General features: G+C 41.6%; 2 protein-coding genes across 4 annotated transcripts in view; one reads left to right on the top strand and one right to left on the bottom strand.

Annotated features, from left to right (window-relative positions):
• The window catches only part of USP44 (ubiquitin specific peptidase 44), a 28255-nt gene extending 12437 nt beyond the window's left edge, over positions 1-15818 (top strand). The window contains exons 4-5 of the mRNA XM_006154869.2: positions 11680-11885; positions 13983-15818. Of these exons, the coding sequence (XP_006154931.1) occupies positions 11680-11885; positions 13983-14179 (403 nt within the window). The 3' untranslated portion in view covers positions 14180-15818. The remainder of the gene's footprint in view (positions 1-11679; positions 11886-13982) is intronic.
• Positions 15819-16630: 812 nt separating this feature from the next.
• METAP2 (methionyl aminopeptidase 2) overlaps positions 16631-19598 on the bottom strand; it is a gene marked incomplete at its 5' end in the record, with an annotated part of 37742 nt that continues 34774 nt past the window's right edge. For all 3 annotated transcript variants that reach the window (XM_006154888.3, XM_027774351.1, XM_027774350.1), the window contains 1 exon segment: positions 16631-19324. In XM_006154888.3, the coding sequence (XP_006154950.2) occupies positions 19072-19324 (253 nt within the window).

Raw genomic sequence — 19598 nt, 5'->3', positions numbered from 1 at the left:
GGTCAGAGACTCAAACCACCGTTGGCCATGTCAGAATCCAGTGCCTTAACCACCACGCCACCTGCCCCTTTATTTATTTATTTAAAAAATATATATATATCTTTAAGTTTTTTCTTTTTTCTTTTATTTTTTAAATTTAAATTTATTTACATTCATTTACTATACATCATTATAGCATACAAAATGAGATTTTTCCATCCAGAATACACTGTATATTATTTTGAAGTCCTCAGCCTCCCAGCCAGGACTATAGACACACACCCTTATACCTGGCTTTTTTTTAGGCAGCATCTCAGTTTGTTACTCCTATCTTTTATTTATAGCTTACTTCTCTAGAATGTTACTTAAATATTTCAGATGTAATTTTCTTAAGAATTATATGTTTATCTCAGTTAATGTTTCAAAAATATTGAAATATCTACATTATACCATATAGCAAAAACAAATTGTTACATGCCATTTTATTTTTTATTTTTTTTTCTATTTTTCATTCATTTCTATATTTTCTATGAAAAAATTTTACAGTACACTTTTTAAAAAATTTGCTATGGAGTGCATATATTCACTGAGAGACAGCGAGAGAGAAAAGTGTGAAAGCACTCCCTGGGGTACCACACTACAGTCCTTTCTCATCCATTCTCCTCTTGGGATTTTGGGTATGCAAACACATGCACCTGGCATAGTTTTTCAAGTCACCAGGTTTGGGACTTGAACCACGGATGTGGGATCCAGCTGCATTAACCACTACACCACCCCCAGCCAGCTCCAAAATACACTATTATAAGTACAATATGTAGTTATGGAAGGTCTGTATAATACAGGAAATACATACAGAAGAAAAGACTGTATACAGGGGCCAGCAGGTGGCATGGTGGTTAAGGTGTTGGAATTCCCACAGGGTCAGCCATGGTTCGAGTCCTGGATCTGATCTGGTGGCTTGATCTCTCTCTCTCTCTCTCTCTCTCTGTGTGTGTGTCTTTCTCTGGCAAAATTCATGTGAAATAATAATAATAATATAATTAATAAATAAAACAATTCTTTTTGAAAAAAGAGAAGACTGTGTACATAAGAAAAGAAAAATCATACCCTCATCACAAACTGCACAGCCTATAGGTAAAACTATAAATATTTTGGAAAATTCCTGTCCATTCATTTCCCTCTTGTTGACTTGTAGACTATTTAAACATTTTTTTTATCAGTTCATTTCTTTCTCTTTTTTTTTTTTTCAGGTTTTGCCATAGGGCATGCGCCCTCACCAGGGGGGGGGGAGTGAGAAATGGCCCTCCATGGGAGATGGCCTCACCACAATCCCTTCTCCATTCTCCTCTTGGATTTTGGGCTCTCATGCAATCTCCACGATTTTCAAGTCAGTGGGTCCACGACTCAGACCACGGTCTGCCATGTGGGAATCCACCATCTTAAGCACCGTGCCATCTGCTGACACTTCTCAAAAATCCAGCCCTGAAGCTACCGAGTCCCCAGATTAAATGCCAAGAGTAATCCTTGTGTTAATTTGTTAAATCTAAAATCATGATTAGCACTAGCTTCTTGTTGCCTGGGCCAGGAAGATAACTTTTGCCTTTAAGTTTTGTTTTTTTTTCCATAAGCAAAAGAGAGAGAGAAGCAGCACCCCCAACAAGGCCTCTGACAATGACCGGCCCTCAGTCTCGGCCAGCCTGCATCACGGGCTCACACACACAGAGTACTCAGAGGGTCCCCAACTGCAAACCCAGGGCCTTTGCCGTGAGGGTCCAGTCGCCTTCCCACTGTGCCACCACCTGGCTCTGTCATTTGAGGTGTAACCCATGGCCCAGTAGTAAGAAACACGACTCTAAGATTAGGTTCAAGTTTAACTGTAGGGGTCTGTGAGGTACATGGTAATTAGGACTGCAGAGGAGAATTTTTTTGAAAGAGACTGATGAGTTTTTTAAACTGCTGAAGAGGAAATTATCTGAAATTTAGGAATTAGCTTTTTTTTATTAATGCTTAAGATTTATTGGGGGCCAGCAAGTGGCAGGGTGGTTAAGACAGTTGGATCTCACACGGCCAGCAGTGCAGTTTGAGTCCCAGACCAATTAGCTTGGAAATTGCACCAGACATGTGTGCATATGTGCTCAAAATCCAGACAGGAGAATGGAGGGCGTGGGGTTATTGGATGGCCATCCCCCCTGGGGAGTGCTTTCTCACTTCCCGGTGAGTACATGCGCCCAGTAGCCTAAGAAAGAAAAATTATTTGGCTGCAAAGATCATTCACAGGATAAAATTGAACTTTAGTTTTGTTCAACTTTTTCTTTCCTACGTATATTGCTAAATACATACTATAAAAGTAGATCCACGGGGCCAGCAGGTAGCATGGTGGTTAAGGGCACTGGACTCCCACAATGCCAACCACAGTTCAAGTCCTGGACCTGGCAGCTTGCTTTCTTGCTTTCCCTATCTCTCTCTCTCTCTTGCTCACTCTGTCCCTCTCTGATCAAATGAAAATAAATTAATTAATTAAGTTAAATAAATAAAATCTTTAAAAAAAAAAAAGATAGATCCTCCCTTGGCCACTGCCAGCCTCACTCAGGTCACGGGGACACACTCAGGTCTCTGGATGTGAACCCTTTCCCCTGTGGGTCAGCCTCTCAGAGTGTCACGTTTTACCACTCTGATGTCAGCCAGCCGCCAGCAGCCTATTTGAAAAAGCTTCTTCGTAATATTTCATAACATGTGTACTCAGTGTGTTGTCAGTGATGTGTGTTAGTTTCTGACGTAAATCTTGCTGAATGTTTCAGTGAAGTTAATACTAATTTCCTTTCCTTTCTACATTGACTGTATAAGTTGTTAGAATTGCTCCACTGTGTAGATGCTCTCTGACTGAACAGGGATTACGTCCCTATAAATTCATTGTAAGTAGAAAATATTGCAAGGAAAAAAATACACTTAATTACCTAACATATTGAACAACATTGCTTAGCCTAGTCTACCGTACGTATTCTCTAGACAGTTAAATATGACCACAGTGAGCAAAATCATCTAACACGAAGCTATTTTATGATTAAGTGTGAAGCTATTTTATGATTAAGTGTTAAATATCTTATGTAATCTGTCGAACACGGTACTGAAAATTAAAAACAGAATGGTTGTACAGGATACTCAACGTATGGCTTCTATGGGACATGTATTTTGCACCATTGTAAAGTTGAAAAATCTTACATTGAACCTTTATACGTAGGGAGTCATCTATGTTCTGATGGGAATTTTAATGTGATATTTCTTTTAAGTGGGAGCATGACATTGTTATATGTAGTGTCTTCGGAAATTTTCACTTGGTAGGGCTTCAGAATCTGAATAGTGAAAATACACTGGGCCAGCCCGTGCACAGTGGTAGCAAGTGTTCTTGTTATGCCAGGCCCATGTGGAAAGGTCCCAGGTTCGTGCCTGAGGCCTCTCTGGACTGAGCACCTGCCCATGGTGCAGGCTCTCTGAGACTAGGGTGGATAGCAGGCAGCACGAAGAAAGACCCTGTTGGGGTCCCTCCCCATGGAAGGAATCAATAAACTTAAAACAAAAAACCACTAATAGTATTTTACTTGTGTTGTGGTTAAGGTAGTGATTAAAAGGATAGGATTGGGGTGAGAAAAAAGTCAGTGAAAGATGAGGAGAGGCCCAGCCCAGTGATAATGCACTGCTCAAGAGAAGCCGGCTCCCATGCGGTACTCGCAGTTCGAATCCTCAGCCCCATTGGTTGGGAACATGCCGGGCACGTGTGCCCAAGATCTGAAGAGCTGGAAGGCTGGAGGGAGGGGATAGTGTGTGACCAGACTCGGGGTGCATGTTCTCTCTCTCTCATATGTGTTCTTTCATGAATCACAAAGGGGAAATTTGCTTTCAAAATATGAAGGAAAAAGGTAAGAACTTCAAGTCTAATGAAAACATTAATGTGTACGTGCATATGCACATATGTGTTACATACATACACACACACAGAGGCATAGTGTCTATCAAGTGAGTTTGGTTTTTACCTAAATTCTAGATCTGACTAAACACTATTGGAGATTTTTGCGTGGCCAGTAGTTGAAGCTTCAGTTCATAATAGCTTCCTAACAATTATTTGGAAGGAAGTTGAAATAAGAAATTTTCTGACTAGGCTATAAAGCAGATTGTTCACAATTCTAATTGTACATTTTCAGAAGAAAAGGCTACTTACCGGAAGTGACCTTCAGAAAGGAGATCATGGGGGCTGGTGGGTAGCTCAGTGGTTAGGTGCTGGGCTCCCACATGGCTGACTGTGGTTCAAATCCTAGACCTGGTGGCTTGTTCTCTCTCTCTCTCTCTCTCTCTTGCTTTCTCTCTCTGTCACTCTCTGGTCAAATGAAAATAAGTAAGTAAATAAATAAAATTAAATTAAATAATTCTTTAAAAAAAGAAAGGAGTTCATGGGCCAGCAGATAATGTGATTAAGATGCTGGACTCCCACATGACCTACCACAGTTCGAGTCTTGGAGCTGGCAGATTGCTTTCTCATTTTTCCCTTTCTCTCTCTGGTCAAATTAAAAAGAATAATAATAATAAATAAAATTACATAAATAACTATTTAAAAAAGAAAGGAGTCCATATGTCAATGGAAGAACTATAATCTGAGGAACTAATATTTTTATTTGCAGGTTACATGTCTCGCATGTGACAACAAATCAAATACCATAGAACCTTTCTGGGACTTGTCCCTGGAATTTCCAGAAAGATACCAATGCAGTGGGAAAGATACTGCTTCCCAGCCATGTCTGGTTACTGAAATGTTGGCTAAGTTTACAGAAACCGAAGCTTTAGAAGGGAAAATCTACGTATGTGACCAGTGTAACTGTGAGTAGAAACCGTCCGTTCTCTGTGCTTTCCTAAGACTGACAAAGAGAAACACAAAAGAGAGGAAGCTGGAAGACAGTCCTTCATAGCAGCTATGAAAATGAACTACTTTTATAACTTTATTTTAATTTGACAGAGAAGGGCAGAGTGAGAGAGAGAGAGAATGAGTGAAAGTGAGAGAGCAGGCCGCCAGGTCTGGGACTTGAACTGCAGTCTGCCCTGTGGGAGTCCAGTGCCGTTAACTACCATACCACCTGCTGGCCCCCAGAATGAACTACTTTAAGTTCATCACAAGAATTCAGACTGGACATTTCTATTTTATGAGTACTGTTTATGAACTGAGCATGTGTCTCTCTATCTCTGGCAAGAACACACACCCTATAGCAAAAATTTTAAAAAATATACACACACACACAGGCCTAAAAGAACTATCCCCATACATAAAGAAGAGTGTTTAAAATTAAAGATCAAGGAGTTGACACCTTCTATTTAGCTAAACTTGGACCAGGTGTTCCAGGAAACTGTCAAGGCAGGTGTGGGACACAGCACAGCCAAGAACCTGGATCTGGGGTCAGACCTGGAAGAAAGGTTCCTGGTGGCCAGTGGAAATGGCTTCGAGGACAGCCTCACTGTGGACCAATTCCACCTCCTACATGAACAACAGCTGCCAGGAGGTCCTGGTTCGAAACCTGGACCACCCTAAAAGCTGGGCACTATAGCACACGCCCACAGCCCCAGGACCTGGGAAGCCGAGGTAGGATTGCAACACAGCAACAAGATGACAGTCAGCTAGTGTGCAAGTGAAGTGCTGCTCTTGACTCTGGCAGCCAGCCGCCGCAGACACAGTCTGTAGGTAGAGACGCAGAGGAGACAGGAAGAATCCCAGTTTCCACCTGTCCAAAGTGAGCTACTGAAGAACAAAAGCAGGACATTGATGCGGGAAGTCTCAAGACAGAGCTCAAAAAGGCCTGCTGTGTTTGTTTTGGTTTGGTTTTTGTTTTTTTGGGGGAAAGAATTATTTAACTTTATTTATTCTTATTTGACCAGAGAGGGAGAGAGACAGAGAGAGAGAAAGAAAAGGAGAGAGAAAGTGAGAAAGTAAGCCGCCAGATCCGGGACTCGAACCATGGTTGCCCATGTGGGAGTCTGGAGTCCTTAACCGCCATGTCACCTGCCGATCCCAGGCCTAGCTTTTTAGGGCAGTAGGCCAATAGCCAGGGCTGGGGGGGATCCCCAGGAAAGGTGGAGAGATGTTTGGGCAGTGAGGGCCTATGCCCCTTCAGGTTCTGATTAGCCTCTATAAACAAACTGACCACATTCCTCTCTCCTCTCCTCTCTCTTTTTTTTTTTTGCCCTTTCCCTGCCCCTTCCTCTCCTTCTCTTTCTCCCTCCCTCCCTCCCTTCCTCCTTTCCTTCCTTCAAACATGCTATAGGGCATGTACATTCACTAGAGAGAAAGAGAGACAGAGAATGTACCCCCCGGGGTGGATGGCCACACCAGTCCCTTCTCCATTCTCGGGATTTGGGGCACACGTGCAGACGTGTTTTTCAAGTTGCTGGATCCAGGGCTTGAACTACACTGGGCCACGTAGGATATAGCTGCCTTCCCCACCATACTACACACTTTTCCCTACTTTGGGAAATGTATACTAAAATGCATTTGGAGAGAGCTTTAGCTTTTCCCATTAATTGGCATAGTGGAGTCCATTTTCAAATACTATTAGCAGTATGCTATAACTGGTATGGCTGAGTCCATTTTTTCTTTAAGAGATTATTGTCTTAGTGCACATGCACTTGCCAGAGAGAGAGAGAGATACAGGGACAGCTGAGGGAAAGTGATAAATCATCCCCCAGCAGGGATGGCCACACTGCAATCCCTTCTGGGATCTTGGGCATGCATGCACATACACAGCGTGATTTTCAAACCACCGGATCCAGGACTCGAACCATGGTTGCCAGGTGGCAGTCCAGGAACTTAACCTCTACACCATCTGCTGGCCCCACTGAGTCCATTTTTAAATATTAATAGCAGCAGTCATGTTATTTGGAGGACAGTTATTAAGTCATGCATTTATTTATCTTTCTCTCTGGATTAGCTTTTAATTTTTAAAAAAAGATTTATTTATTTATCTATTTAGTTGTGATTTTCAAGCCACCAGGCCCAGGACTTGAACAGTGGTCAGCCATGGTGGAATTCAACACCTTAACCGCCATACCACCTGCTGGCTCCACGTTATAATAATAATTATTTTTTTAAGAGGTTTTTACTACAGGTCTCGTGTGCTTCACCAGACAGACAGAGACAGACAGAGAGATAGAAAGAGAGAAATCACCCCCCCAGGGGCGATGGCCACGCCACAGTCCCTTCTCCTCCATTCTCCTCTCGGGATCTTGGGCACGCACGCACACACACCCGGCGTGAGTTTTAAGCCACCGGGTCTGGGACGCGAACCATGGTCAACTACATGGGAGTCCAGTGACATAGCCATTACACTAACTGCTGGTCTCTGTAATTATTTTTTTAATTTTAGATTCTAAGTTTTAAGAGTACAAAGCCCATGTCTGTGTCTCTAGCACAGTACGATGCCTGTAACAAGTTTAAGTAGCTCATGTGTGAATTAAAAAGAAAGTCTAGGGCCAGCAGGTGGTATATTGTCAAGGCAGCTGGATCCTTATGACCCACTACATGGTTTGAGTCCCAGACCTGGTGGTTTGAAAAATAATGCTGGATGCATGAGAGATTGTGCTCAAAATCCACAGAAGAGTGGAGATGGGGCTGCAGTGGTACTTTCTCACATTCTCTCCGCCCCCCCTGCCTTTCTCCAGCAAGTACACATGCCCTATAACAAACTAAAAATAAAAAAGAACAGTTTACTTAGCTTTTTACTGCATGCTTTAATAAAACTTGATTTTCATTTTTCTTTGATAATCCAGCAAAGCGTAGAAGATTTTCCTCAAAACCAGTTATCCTCACAGAAGCCCAGAAACAACTTACGATATGCCACCTGCCTCAGGTCCTCAGACTGCACCTCAAACGGTTCAGGTTAGTCATAGTCCTAGCTCGTTGCCGGCTGTGCACCCCTACCCTGGTCATCCTTCGTGCTCACGATGCCTGAAAACTTAGAGAACACGTGATGAATTAAATTTGAAAACCATATACTTAGCTAGGAAATGGTGTACTGTTTACTTTGTTTTGGGAAAAAATGGTGGTTCTTGTCTTCAGCCTTGAACAGCATGTACCATCCGCAATGTTTTGTTAGCTTCCCTTGTGGAATGCATTCCTAATCAGTGAATCCCTCACATCTCGGTCTTGCTGAGTGGTACTGTTCTCTCTGTGTATTTAATTCTGCATAATGTAATATTCAGCATATTTAAGGCATAACACGTTTCATTTCTTCTATAGCTTGATTATTTTACTCCATTTCTTTGCCCTTGGATAGCATTGGTATTTGATCCAAAAGTACAGCAATTCAACTCAAAGTGTAAGAAACAAAATGGGACCAGCAGGTGGTGTGGAGGTTAAGGCACTGGACTCTCACATGGCAGACTGTGGTTCGAGTTCTGAACCTGGCGGCTTGGAAATCACTCCAGGTGCATATGCATGTATGCCCAAAATCCTGAGAAGAGAATGGAGGAGAAGGAATTGTGGTATGGCCATTTCCCCTTAGGAGATGATTTCTCATTTTCTCTTTTTTGTCTCTCTCTGGGGAATGTATGCACCCTATGCAAAAAAGAAAAGAAGAAAAGAAACTAAAAAAAAGAAACTGTAGGTACCAGCAGATGATGTAATGGATGTGTCGCTGGACTCCCACATAGTCGAGCACAGTTCGAGTCCCGGACCCAGTGGCTTAAAACTCACGCCAGGTGTGTGTGTGTGCTTGCCCCAAATCCTGAGAGCGGAAGGGATTGAGTCGTGGCCATCCTCCCTTGGAGGTGATTTCTTGCTGTCTCTCTCTGTCTCTCCGGCAAGCACAAGTGCCCTATAGCAAAAATTGCTCTCTAAAAAGAAGACAAAACTATAGTCGTCTGAAATGCACCTTCTGTTTTAGGTGAGGTAATTGCCCATCTGTTGGTTAATCGAAACAGATGCTTTTGTACTTTGCATGAACCATGTTAACCTGAGGGGCTGTTGTTCTTTGAAGGAATGAACCCTGTTGAAAAAGCTACTTCACGTGCTGTGATCTGAAAGCTATCCAGACCGTGTTTCTTATACATACTAGTAATTGCTATTTGCCTTAATAATGAACTTCTAAAAAAATTCAAGTACCAGAGAAGGTAAAGATAAAGTACTCTTTCCTCTCGGTGCCCTTCCCACCAAAGATAATCACTGTTCATTTCAGTCATTCACTTATTGACTGTAACTGTACAATCAGCAAATATCATCTGAATGCTTTTTAATGCAGGAGGATGTTCTGTTTCTTTGCAGAATGTAGAATAAGACCCTTTTTCAGTATTATAGTCCTGCACACACAGAAATAATGGTGAAGGAGAAAAACTAAGCATAGCCAACGATATACACATGTTGATCAGTTTTAAGGAAGGAGCTATCTGATACCTAAAACTTTTCTAGTCTCTGATGACACATGGCTCTGTCCATTGACGTCAGTTCATACGTCGTGTCTTTAGAGAGGACTTCTCTGACTACCCGCTTTTTTGGCTGTTGGACAGGGCACATGCTTTTACCAGAGAGAGAGAGAGAGACTCAATGAGAGAGAAAGTGAAAAAGCATTCCCCAGAGGGGATGGCCACACCACAGTCATTTCTCCTCCATTTTCTTCTTGGGATTTTGGACATGCACACACACATGCCTGGTGTTTTGTTCAGTTTGCTGGATCTAGGACTCAAACCACACAAATAACCATGTGGGATTCAGCTCCTTAACCTCTAGCCACCAGCTGGCCCCTAACTATCCTATTTTAAATTAGCACCACCCAACATTCAGTATCATATAACCGTACTTTGCTTTAACCACATGAACTGTTATTTGCAATTAAGTAGCTTATTTACTAATCTTCTGACAGTGGAACAGAAACTCAGTAATGACTTATGCTTTTCATCCCTGTGTCTCAAAGCCCAGAATTGTGCTAAAGGTGTACTAGATGTCCAGAAGTATTTGTAAAGGCAGAATTAATGGACTTAAATTTTTGTCACTTAAATTGGTACTCAACTGGCTACTATTAGCAACTGAGGAACTTCTGTTCTTCATAATTAAGACTTTAGTGCTACAAGTACCATTTAAATCTAACATTTGAAGCTCTCCTTACCCTTATGGCTCTTACCTCCTTCCATCTACTGCCCAAAACATTTTAACTCTTTATGCTCTTCCTGGTTCCAGAAATGCTACGCTCTTTTTACCACAGGTCGAAAGCTCAGTCAGTCCAAGGGTGCCTCCCACTTCTGTCACCAATCTTAAAATTCAGGCTTCTGGAACTTCTGACCGACCAGCTATACATGGGGGTTACTGTGACTGTCCTCCTCCTTGGGTTCAGTTAATTTACTAGAGGCTCTTAGAACTCAGGGGAACACGCATGTCCACCCGTTGGCGACAAGTGATCATTTGAGGGATACAAATGAATAGCCAGATGAAAGAGATGGATAGGGCGAGGCATGCGGGAAGAGGTTCAGAGTGTCATATCCTTCCCGGGTACACTGCCCTCCGGGAATCTCCACGTATTCAGCAAAATGGAAGTTCCCTAAATCCAGGGGATTTGTTTAAATGTAGGCATGGCTGATTGATACCATTTGACACTGTACTGAGTATTTTCGCATTTATTTTCTTCCCTTTATAGCATTTGTCTATATCGCATTTTCCCTTCTCTGTCATTTGTCCGACCCTCATGTTTTGATACTGTAATACTGTTAAGTTTTTATGCATGTCAGTCCCTGTGTCTATACCACGCTACCCCTAAACAGGATGACAATCTTCTGAAAGAACTTGTGTGTCATTTTTCATAAATGTACACGGTGGCTGGCCATGCTTACATCCAACAGTAAGAAGCATGACCAACAGACTGAGAAGATGACGGAGCGAGGGTGTTGGGCTCGGTCTCAGTGGCGTCATGGTTATTTACATACAGGAAGGGTCACAGTTTCTGTTTTATTTTTTCAAGGCTCTTAAGTGTTCTGAGGAATTATAGGTACCTGGTTTGTTTTGCATTGTTTTTTCCTCTATACGTTACCAAGAAAGATCCAGATTGTTTCTATCTGGGATACCCTCTTCAGACATTGTCAAGGCTGTGAAGAATTAAGAACTCTTTGGGGGGAGGGGCCAGAAGGTGGCATAGAGGTTAAGGTGCTGGGCTCCCACGTAGTCAACCATGGTTCGAGTCCCTGACCCTGCAGCTTGGAACTCACACCAGGCACGTGTGTACACATGACCAAAATCCCAAGGAGAATGAATAAGAAGGGATTGCAGTGTGGCTATCATCAGGGGTGGTGTTGGGATAATTTCTTGCTTCAAGCACACATGCACTATAGCAAAAATCTCTTAAAAAAAAAAAAAGAAAAATCTTGGGGGCCTTGCCTTTCTTTGATCAGTTAGAGGAAAATGTCTGTAAAGCTCTAATTTTCTTCTCTAAAAGTTTGTTTCTTCCTATATTATCATGTAACAACAGAAGCCAAATATTTATTTTAAAACCGGACTGGACCTGTTTGGTAAATAAGTCTAAATCACTCCATTTATAGCCAGCCTCAACCCTGTAAGGATTTTATGATTATTATACATGATACTCTGTATTCTATACATCTCTGGGGTCTTCTACTAATGTAACTGTCTGGATCCAGTACATGGGTTTTTCCCTTGTTTTTGATAAGTTTACTCTGGTTTGGTCTCAGGTGGTCAGGACGTAATAACCGAGAGAAGATTGGTGTTCACGTTGGCTTTGAGGAAATCTTAAACATGGAGCCCTATTGCTACAGGGAGACTTTGAACTCCCTCAGACCAGAATGCTTCATCTATGACTTATCTGCTGTAGTAATGCACCACGGGAAAGGATTTGGCTCTGGACACTACACTGCCTACTGCTACAATTCTGAAGGAGGTATTCAGAGGACAAATGATTTATCTTGGGCGAGTGGTCTTTAGGTTGACGATGGAATCGCCTAAAGCAAAGCCTCTTGACCAATGTTTATGTCTAGAAGAATGCTTCCGTGTAACTACTGGTAGAGGAGGAGGGAAGGGGGTTATGCAGACAGCACAACGTTTAATTTTTTGCAGGTTTGTGGTACTTTGGCTATTGAAGGGCTATAGGGGTGAGATGAGGATAATTTTGTTAATGAAAAGAGTAAGGGCATACTTCCAAGAGCAGGTTCCGTTTTTTACTGGTTTATTTCAGTTCATTCTGTTAAAGAATGGCATCTAATGAACTGGGGAGGAAGGTGGGTGAGGATCACAGATACCTAGAACAAACTTCTGAATCAAATTTCACATACAAAACTCACTTTCATTTGCTGCTTCTTTTTTTTTTTTTTTTTGGAGAGATTTTCACTGTAGGGTGCGTGCGCTCACCACACAAGACAGAGAGAGACACAGAGACAGAAAGCGAGAAATCACCCCCCAGGGGGGATGGTCACGCCGCAATCCCTTCTCCTCCATTCTCCTCTCGGGATCTTGGGCACGCACGCACACGCACCCAGCGTGAGTTTTAAGCCACCGGGTCCGGGACACGAACCGCGGTCGACTACGTGGGAGTCCAGCGACATAGCCATTACGCTAACTGCTGGTTCCCTCATTTGCTTCTTCTATGGGCCCTTCCAGGACATTCGAGTCCTAGCAAAGGGATTAGATTGAGGTTTCACTTTTGTATTTTCCCTTTGGTGTACCTATTGTTAACACAGAATGAATCACCATCCCCTCAAACCCCTCCACCAACAAGCCAACAGCACATGTGGTCAGGCAGCCCAGATAATCCATAAAGGCAGTTGATACGGACCTACCGGTCATTAGTTGTACACTACTTGCCTTATAATATTAGCGGCAAAAGCATTAACTGGTAGATTTACACCAGATATAGTGGCAGATAGTCTGATTCTCTCAGATTTAGTAACTTCAAAACTTCTAGAGGGACCAGCAGTTGGCGTAATGGCTATGTCGCTGGACTCCCACGTAGTCGACCACGGTTCACGTCCTGGACCCAGTGGCTTAAACTCACACTGGGCGCATGTGCATGCGTGCCCAAGATCCTGAGAGGAGAATGGAGGAGAAGGGATTGCGGTGTGGCTATCCCCCCTGGGGGGTGATTTCTCGCTTTCTATCTCTCTGTCTCTCTCTCTCTCTGTCTGGAGAGCACATGCACCCTATAGCAAAAACCTCTCCAAAAAAAAAAAAAAAAACCTTCTAGGGCCAGCTCTGTGGCCAGGTGGTTGAGGTAGCCGGATCCCACACAGCTGACCAGTTTGAGTCCGGCAGCTTAAAAGAACTCACCAGATGTGTGTTCACGTGCGCAGGAAATCTCCAAAGGAGAAAGAGAAGTGAATGGATTGTGGTGTGACCATTCCCCATGAAGCGGTACTATATCAAAAACGGAGGCCTTTTTTCCCGTCTGGCAAGCACACACAGCCGCTAGCTCAAAAACATCATCTAGAATAAAAGGCAAATCATTTCCGAGTAACTTAATGCCCAAGCTGTACTTCTTACTGAAGAGAAAGAAAATTGGCTAGAAATTTACCCCTTTAGAAAAATGTACCTCACTGAAATTCAACGGCTTTTATACAGCAGTCCCTTTTCTCTGAAGGGGCTAAGGTTTCAGGACCCCCGAGTGTGCCCGGAACTGAACCAAATCTATATACACCACGTGTCTTACTACACACATATACCTATGATAGTTTAATTAGGCATCGTAGGAAATAAACAGAAAGTAAAATAGAAAACTGTAACAGCACATTGTAATGAAAGTTCCATGAATGTGGTCTCTCACCCTTCCTGTGAGGACAGATGAGAAGGCGAGGTGTGTGAGGGCATTACGACACAGCCGTGAGGCTGCTTCTGCCGTGTCGGGAGGACCCAGTGAATATTTCTGCACCACAGTCGACTATAGGCAACCTCAGAGAGCAAAACTGTGCGGTGAGGGGCAGGCGGGTGCTGCACTGGCAATGTCTCCGTTCTTTTATAACCACCGTGTTTCTGTGCTCCCCTCCAGGGTTCTGGGTCCACTGCAATGATTCCAAGCTAAGCATGTGCACTGTGGATGAAGTGCGCAAGGCTCACGCCTACATCCTGTTCTATACCCAGCGCGTTACCGAGAACGGACAGTCTGATCTCCTGGCTCCGGAGCTTCTGTCAGGCAGCCACCATCCCAGTGAAGAAACCGATACCTCTAACGAGATCCTCAGCTGATCCCAGGACAGTGGGGTTTCTTGTGGTTTGTATATATCATTTTTAAAAGGGCCGACGTGTTAAGTTTGAGCCTCATGGTTTTAATTTTTTTACTTATGAATCAGGGCACACTACCTTTATACGTTTCGTATCTAACGACAACAAAACTTTTTTACAGAGACAACATATATGTAGATCAACTGCAGGTAACAAAGTTGTTTCAGGTACTTGAAGTTTTAAATGTTTTGTTTACCTCCGACTGCTGTTAATCTTTTTTATATCTATCCTGCTACCTTGTCTCAGATCATGAATTTGTGCAATCTTCCACTGAACTGCAGGTGGCATCATTTTATATGCATTTGTTACTTATTTTTTGTAGCTCTTTTCTACAGAAATTCTTGGATGAAAAATTAGATATTTTCTTCACTGATAGTCTTACCAAAAGGGGGGAGGGGTGCCTGTTCTGTGCCATTTGTATGTTGAAAGTCATTTGCCCCTCGGAGAGAATTAAAGTGGTACAACGTCAACTAGCAAGGTATTATGTACTCCTCAGTCACTCGATATTCCCGAGGCTTTGTGTTAACGGGGCTCAGAATAGACATTATTTCTGTTCATGGAACTTCACTTAAAAAAATTTTTTTTCAATAACTATTTATTTGGTATAGTGATACTATCTAGTTGAAAATTGCTGCTTTATATTTAAGTGAACTTCAGAACTGTGGACATGAAAGAAGCGATGGCTGGGACTTATATAATTATCTGGTAGCAAACAGGTGTGTACAGATTCTGATAAAGCAGTCATAAAATATTTGAGTTGTACAAACTATTATACAAATAGTTTATATTGGGTATGAATTTTTATGTTTGATAACATTAGATCTCATAAAAGCTTTGGATAACTTGAGACTTTTAGTTCAAATGAATTTTTTTTTTAAAGTCGAGAGAAAAATTGCATAGGGCAGAGAAGATAATTGTTCAAAATTGGCAATTTGTATGTCTAGTATCTCATCTTTCTAAATAACTAAAACCTGGATTATTTACTCTTGCTAGAATTATGTGATTACTAGGAGCTTCTTAGATAAATACTGGGTCCTGGCATTTTTTTCAAAAGCATTGAACATTTTCTAAACTTGTATTTTTAAAGTGAGAACACTCTGCCCCCCACCCCCCTTAATCTTAACAGATCTCTAAAGAGTACTACCGCTGCTAACTTAATCTTGTTCAGAAAGGGGAGGAGTCTATTGACCTGTAGATCAGCTATGTAAGTAAGATCTTAAGCTTAGAGTTAGCCACTCAAGATCAGATAGCCTTTTAAGTGGATTTATTTACAGGTTGAAATCTCAGTAAAATATAATATCCTGTACAATGCTGTGCACCATTAGTGATCATCTTTAAGTACAAATTTAAAGGGACTTCTATTAGCAAATTTTTAAATTAACTTAGAAAACAAATCATTTAGGGCAGCTGACAGTGAGTTCAACAGTGAGTTCAACAAGACTGTATCACTGGACAGACAAATCAACTGTGCCAAAAATACAGCTGGATTATTAAATGGCTGGGTGTAAAATTGTTATTATTGTTAATACACACCTATGCAAGTTGTTACCTTTACCTCAACTGTTACGTGCTTATACCTCATTAAAGATTTATGTGGTCAAGATACCTTGAGTTCTAGCCTTTTTAATTCTAAGGACTGCTACTAAAATGTGTTACATTTTAACACCTAATTTTAATGGTTGTCCAACTCTTGAAGCTATGTTGTTTTAATATTATCTGCTTATATTAAACTCAGTGTAAAAGTATATGGGAAGTAAGGTGGTTTAACTTCATCTCATCTCATCTCATAGGCTTTTACTATAGGGTACATGGATTTGCCAGAGTGAGAAACCCCCTAGAGGTGATGGTTACACCACAATCCCTTCTCCTCGCAGGATTTTGAGCACACATGCACATGCGGCCTGGTGGGATTTCCAAGTCGCTGGGTTTAGGACTCAAACTGTAGTCAGCCATGTGGGCTCCAGTTTAGCCCTCTTTAATCCGTGAACACTAACATCCATGGAGACTTCTGGTGGGTGGATTGGGGGGTGGTCATTAGATATATGGGAAATCTACAGTACTTGCCACCAAAATTTGGTATGGTCCTAAAACTGCTCTGAAGTCTTAAGATGCCAACAAAAAACTTAACACCTGGGGGCCAGCAGGTGGCGTAGTGGTTAGGGGGGCTGGACTCCCACATGGCCCAATGTGGTTTGAGTCCCAGATCTGGCAGCTGACTTTCTTGCTTTCCCTCTTTCAATCTCTCTCACTGTCCTTCTCTAGTCAAATTAAACAATAAGTGAATAAAAGTTAAATAAAACTTAAAAAAACTAAAACCTAAACAATGAACACAAACTTAATTTCTTACTTTATACTAAATCTCAACAGATATTTCTACATTCTGCTAAGTTAATCTAACAAAATACAACATGTTTCGGTTGTAAAATAATTTACTAAAGGCACTATTGTTAAACATCAAACTAATAATGATTCATTACCAATAAGGTACATCATTGTAAACATAACATAGTGACTTCGAGATACATGACTAATAGGCAGACGGTACAACTGTAAGAGACTGCTTCCCTCTTCACATGATCTTACCCCCTCTAGCCCTTCCAGGGGCGTACGTGATGCCACTGTTCTCAACAGTTACCTAGAAGGGAGCCTGGAGCTCAGAAAGTGTTTGAGATCACTGCTGTGGAAGAGGTCTCACAAAGCTCCAAAATTCTTCACTCCATCGGGGGTCGATGCTCAAATTCCTGGGTTCAGATACCAAGATGTTTCATACTTCCCACCAAAGCACATACAGAAGTAAAGACTTAAAACCCTGAAGGAGCCATCTGGAAGACCCAACTCCTCTCTGTTCAGGTGTGAACTGGCAAGCTCTACCACTAGCACATCACAGGAAATGGAGGTTATTCTAACACAGTTACGTAACATTAGCACCATAATAAAAGCTTGTATCTAGAAACTAGATGGTTTTCCCCACAAGGTGACATTAATTTATAGCTCAGATGCTCAAAGAGCAGCTTTTTAACAAATGATCTAGGCACAAAAGTCAGGTTTCTCTTCCAGAGAGTAAAACATTAAACAAAATACAAACTAAACAGCATCCCAGAGGCAATAAAACCTTGCCCTAAAGCATATACAAATTAAGGCTTTCCCTTGGTACATAACAATTTTGAAATTATGTTGGAACATTCCCAATAAAACATTTACAGATAGGAATTTATGCAGTTTGTTAAAAGAATCAGTAGTGGGGCTCAGTTGAAACACAGTATGAATCGTCACACTCAAAACACTTAGATGATCTAAGGAGTAACTATAAGCTAGGCTCCCCTGCTGAAATACCAATCTCATGGCTGAGTCCAAGCCAGCCAGGGGCCAGATGTTACAGCATAAGGTTTGCTAGTGAAAAATCCAAATAATTGCAATTTAATCTAACTAGAACAAGATCCAAACATGGGAAGTTTGCCTGTTGTTGGATTTGTGGTTTTAATACCCTTTTTGGTTTCTAGGGTTTTCTGGGTTTTTTTTTTTTTTTTTTTTTTGAGGGGTTTTTGATATAGGGCACATGTGCTCACCAGAGAGACAATAGAGACAGCAAGAATCCACCCGCCAGCGGGGATGGCCACACTGCAACCCCTTCTCCATTCTCCTCTCAGGATCTTGGGCATGCACGCACACACACCCAGCATGAGTTTAATCACTGGGTCTGGGACTTGAATCGTGGTCAACTACATAGGAGACCAGTGACATAGCCATTTAGCCATTTATTGGCCCCATAGGGTTTTGGTATTTTTTTTTTTTTAAGGTTTTTATCATACGGTGCATGTTTACCAGAGAAAACAGTGAGTGGGAAAGTGAGAAATCACCCCCGGGGAGGATAGCCACACCACAATTCCTTCCCCACCTGGGATTCTGGATACGCACACACATATACCCGACATGATTTTAAAGTCACCAGGTCCGGGACTTGAATTGTGGTAGGCCAAAGGGAGCCCAGTGCCATAACCACTATATTGCCCTACTGTCCCCTTTAGTTTTTTAGTAAGCTGAATATATTTGATAAATCCTATCAGTGAACAAAGGATCTAAATGAGGTGTTTTTTTTTTTTAAACTAAAATAAGGCTTCAAGTTGGCACAAGGTTCCTAAGTCACATTTGAGTAAGTAGTACAACTTTTCAATACTGAGGAAAAAAATGAAAGGGAGTAATATGTTCCTGAAAAGCAAGGCAAAATATTCCTAAAGCTGCATGTTAATTTATGAAAAGAGGACTGTCCCACTTTATGCATGTATAGATCTTGTCTTAGTCATTATGCCAAAGAACATCTCAGTACAGAGGTCTACAATCCAGCTAAAAGGCTCTACATTTTTCTATATCAAAATCAGCTACTTTCTATCCTGAATTATAACCACAGACATTGAAATGTAGCTCTCAGATCTGAAAATGTCTTTATTTTTTAGAAAATGGATTCCAGGAAGGTTAAAAAGCAATACCAGAGGGCATAGGTGCAGAATTGGATGTAGTCATTCAAAGCATTCAAGTAAGAATATGGCAATATAAATATCTGAAAAGCATCTCTTCGGTGTTTGAAACAAATGTGTAAGTCATTCCTAACTAATCTGAGCTTTATAGCATTTCCTGGGGGCTGGGGTTGGGGTACAGTTAACATCTGAAAGTCCTGAAAGCTTTTTCCTGGGTTAATGACATTAGATGGTTTGCCTTTGATCGAATTCTTTTTAAAACATGGATATAAAAATTACATAGGTCCACTGTTAAAACAGACAAAATGTTGCAAATTAATTCTGGTATAATGTATTCCAACAAAGCTTAGAAAATAAAGATGCTGAAATGGCTTTGGACTAAGTTTAATAGTCATCTCCTCTGCTGACAACTTCTTTACATGTTGGACGCAACAGTATGGTGTGCTCAAACTGTGCTGTATATGATCCTTTAATGTCACACAATGGTGGGTATGGATCTACAATGCCCAAGTCACACAGATTCTTCAGAGCCATCAAGTATTTGCTTTCTCCCAAGCGATCCAGCCATCTTCGGCAGAAGGCAAGGGTGCCAAAGTTTTCATTGATGACATTTAACAAGTGTTTTGTTCGTGGAAGCCTAAGGAGAAAATCCAAAGTTAGTAGTTGGCAAGAGTCACCGGTTCATTTCCCCCACTAAGAATAACCCAAACCTCAGCTGTGTCTTTGCTTAGTAATTAAAGTATAAAACTGGTTATTAATGTTTAAAATCAAAAGATAGAATGTATAACAGCCCATATCTGACTGTACAGACAGTAGCACTAAATTTACTATGAATCCTTTTGCTTCAGCATCCTGAGTAGGTGGGATTACAGGCATGCACCTCCATGCCTGGTCCTTCGGTTAAAATTTCT

Source organism: Tupaia chinensis, unplaced genomic scaffold (assembly GCF_000334495.1).
Source record: "Tupaia chinensis unplaced genomic scaffold, TupChi_1.0 Scaffold000423_1, whole genome shotgun sequence".
Taxonomy (NCBI): Eukaryota; Metazoa; Chordata; class Mammalia; order Scandentia; family Tupaiidae; genus Tupaia; species Tupaia belangeri.
This window is presented reverse-complemented; position numbering and strand designations above follow the sequence as displayed.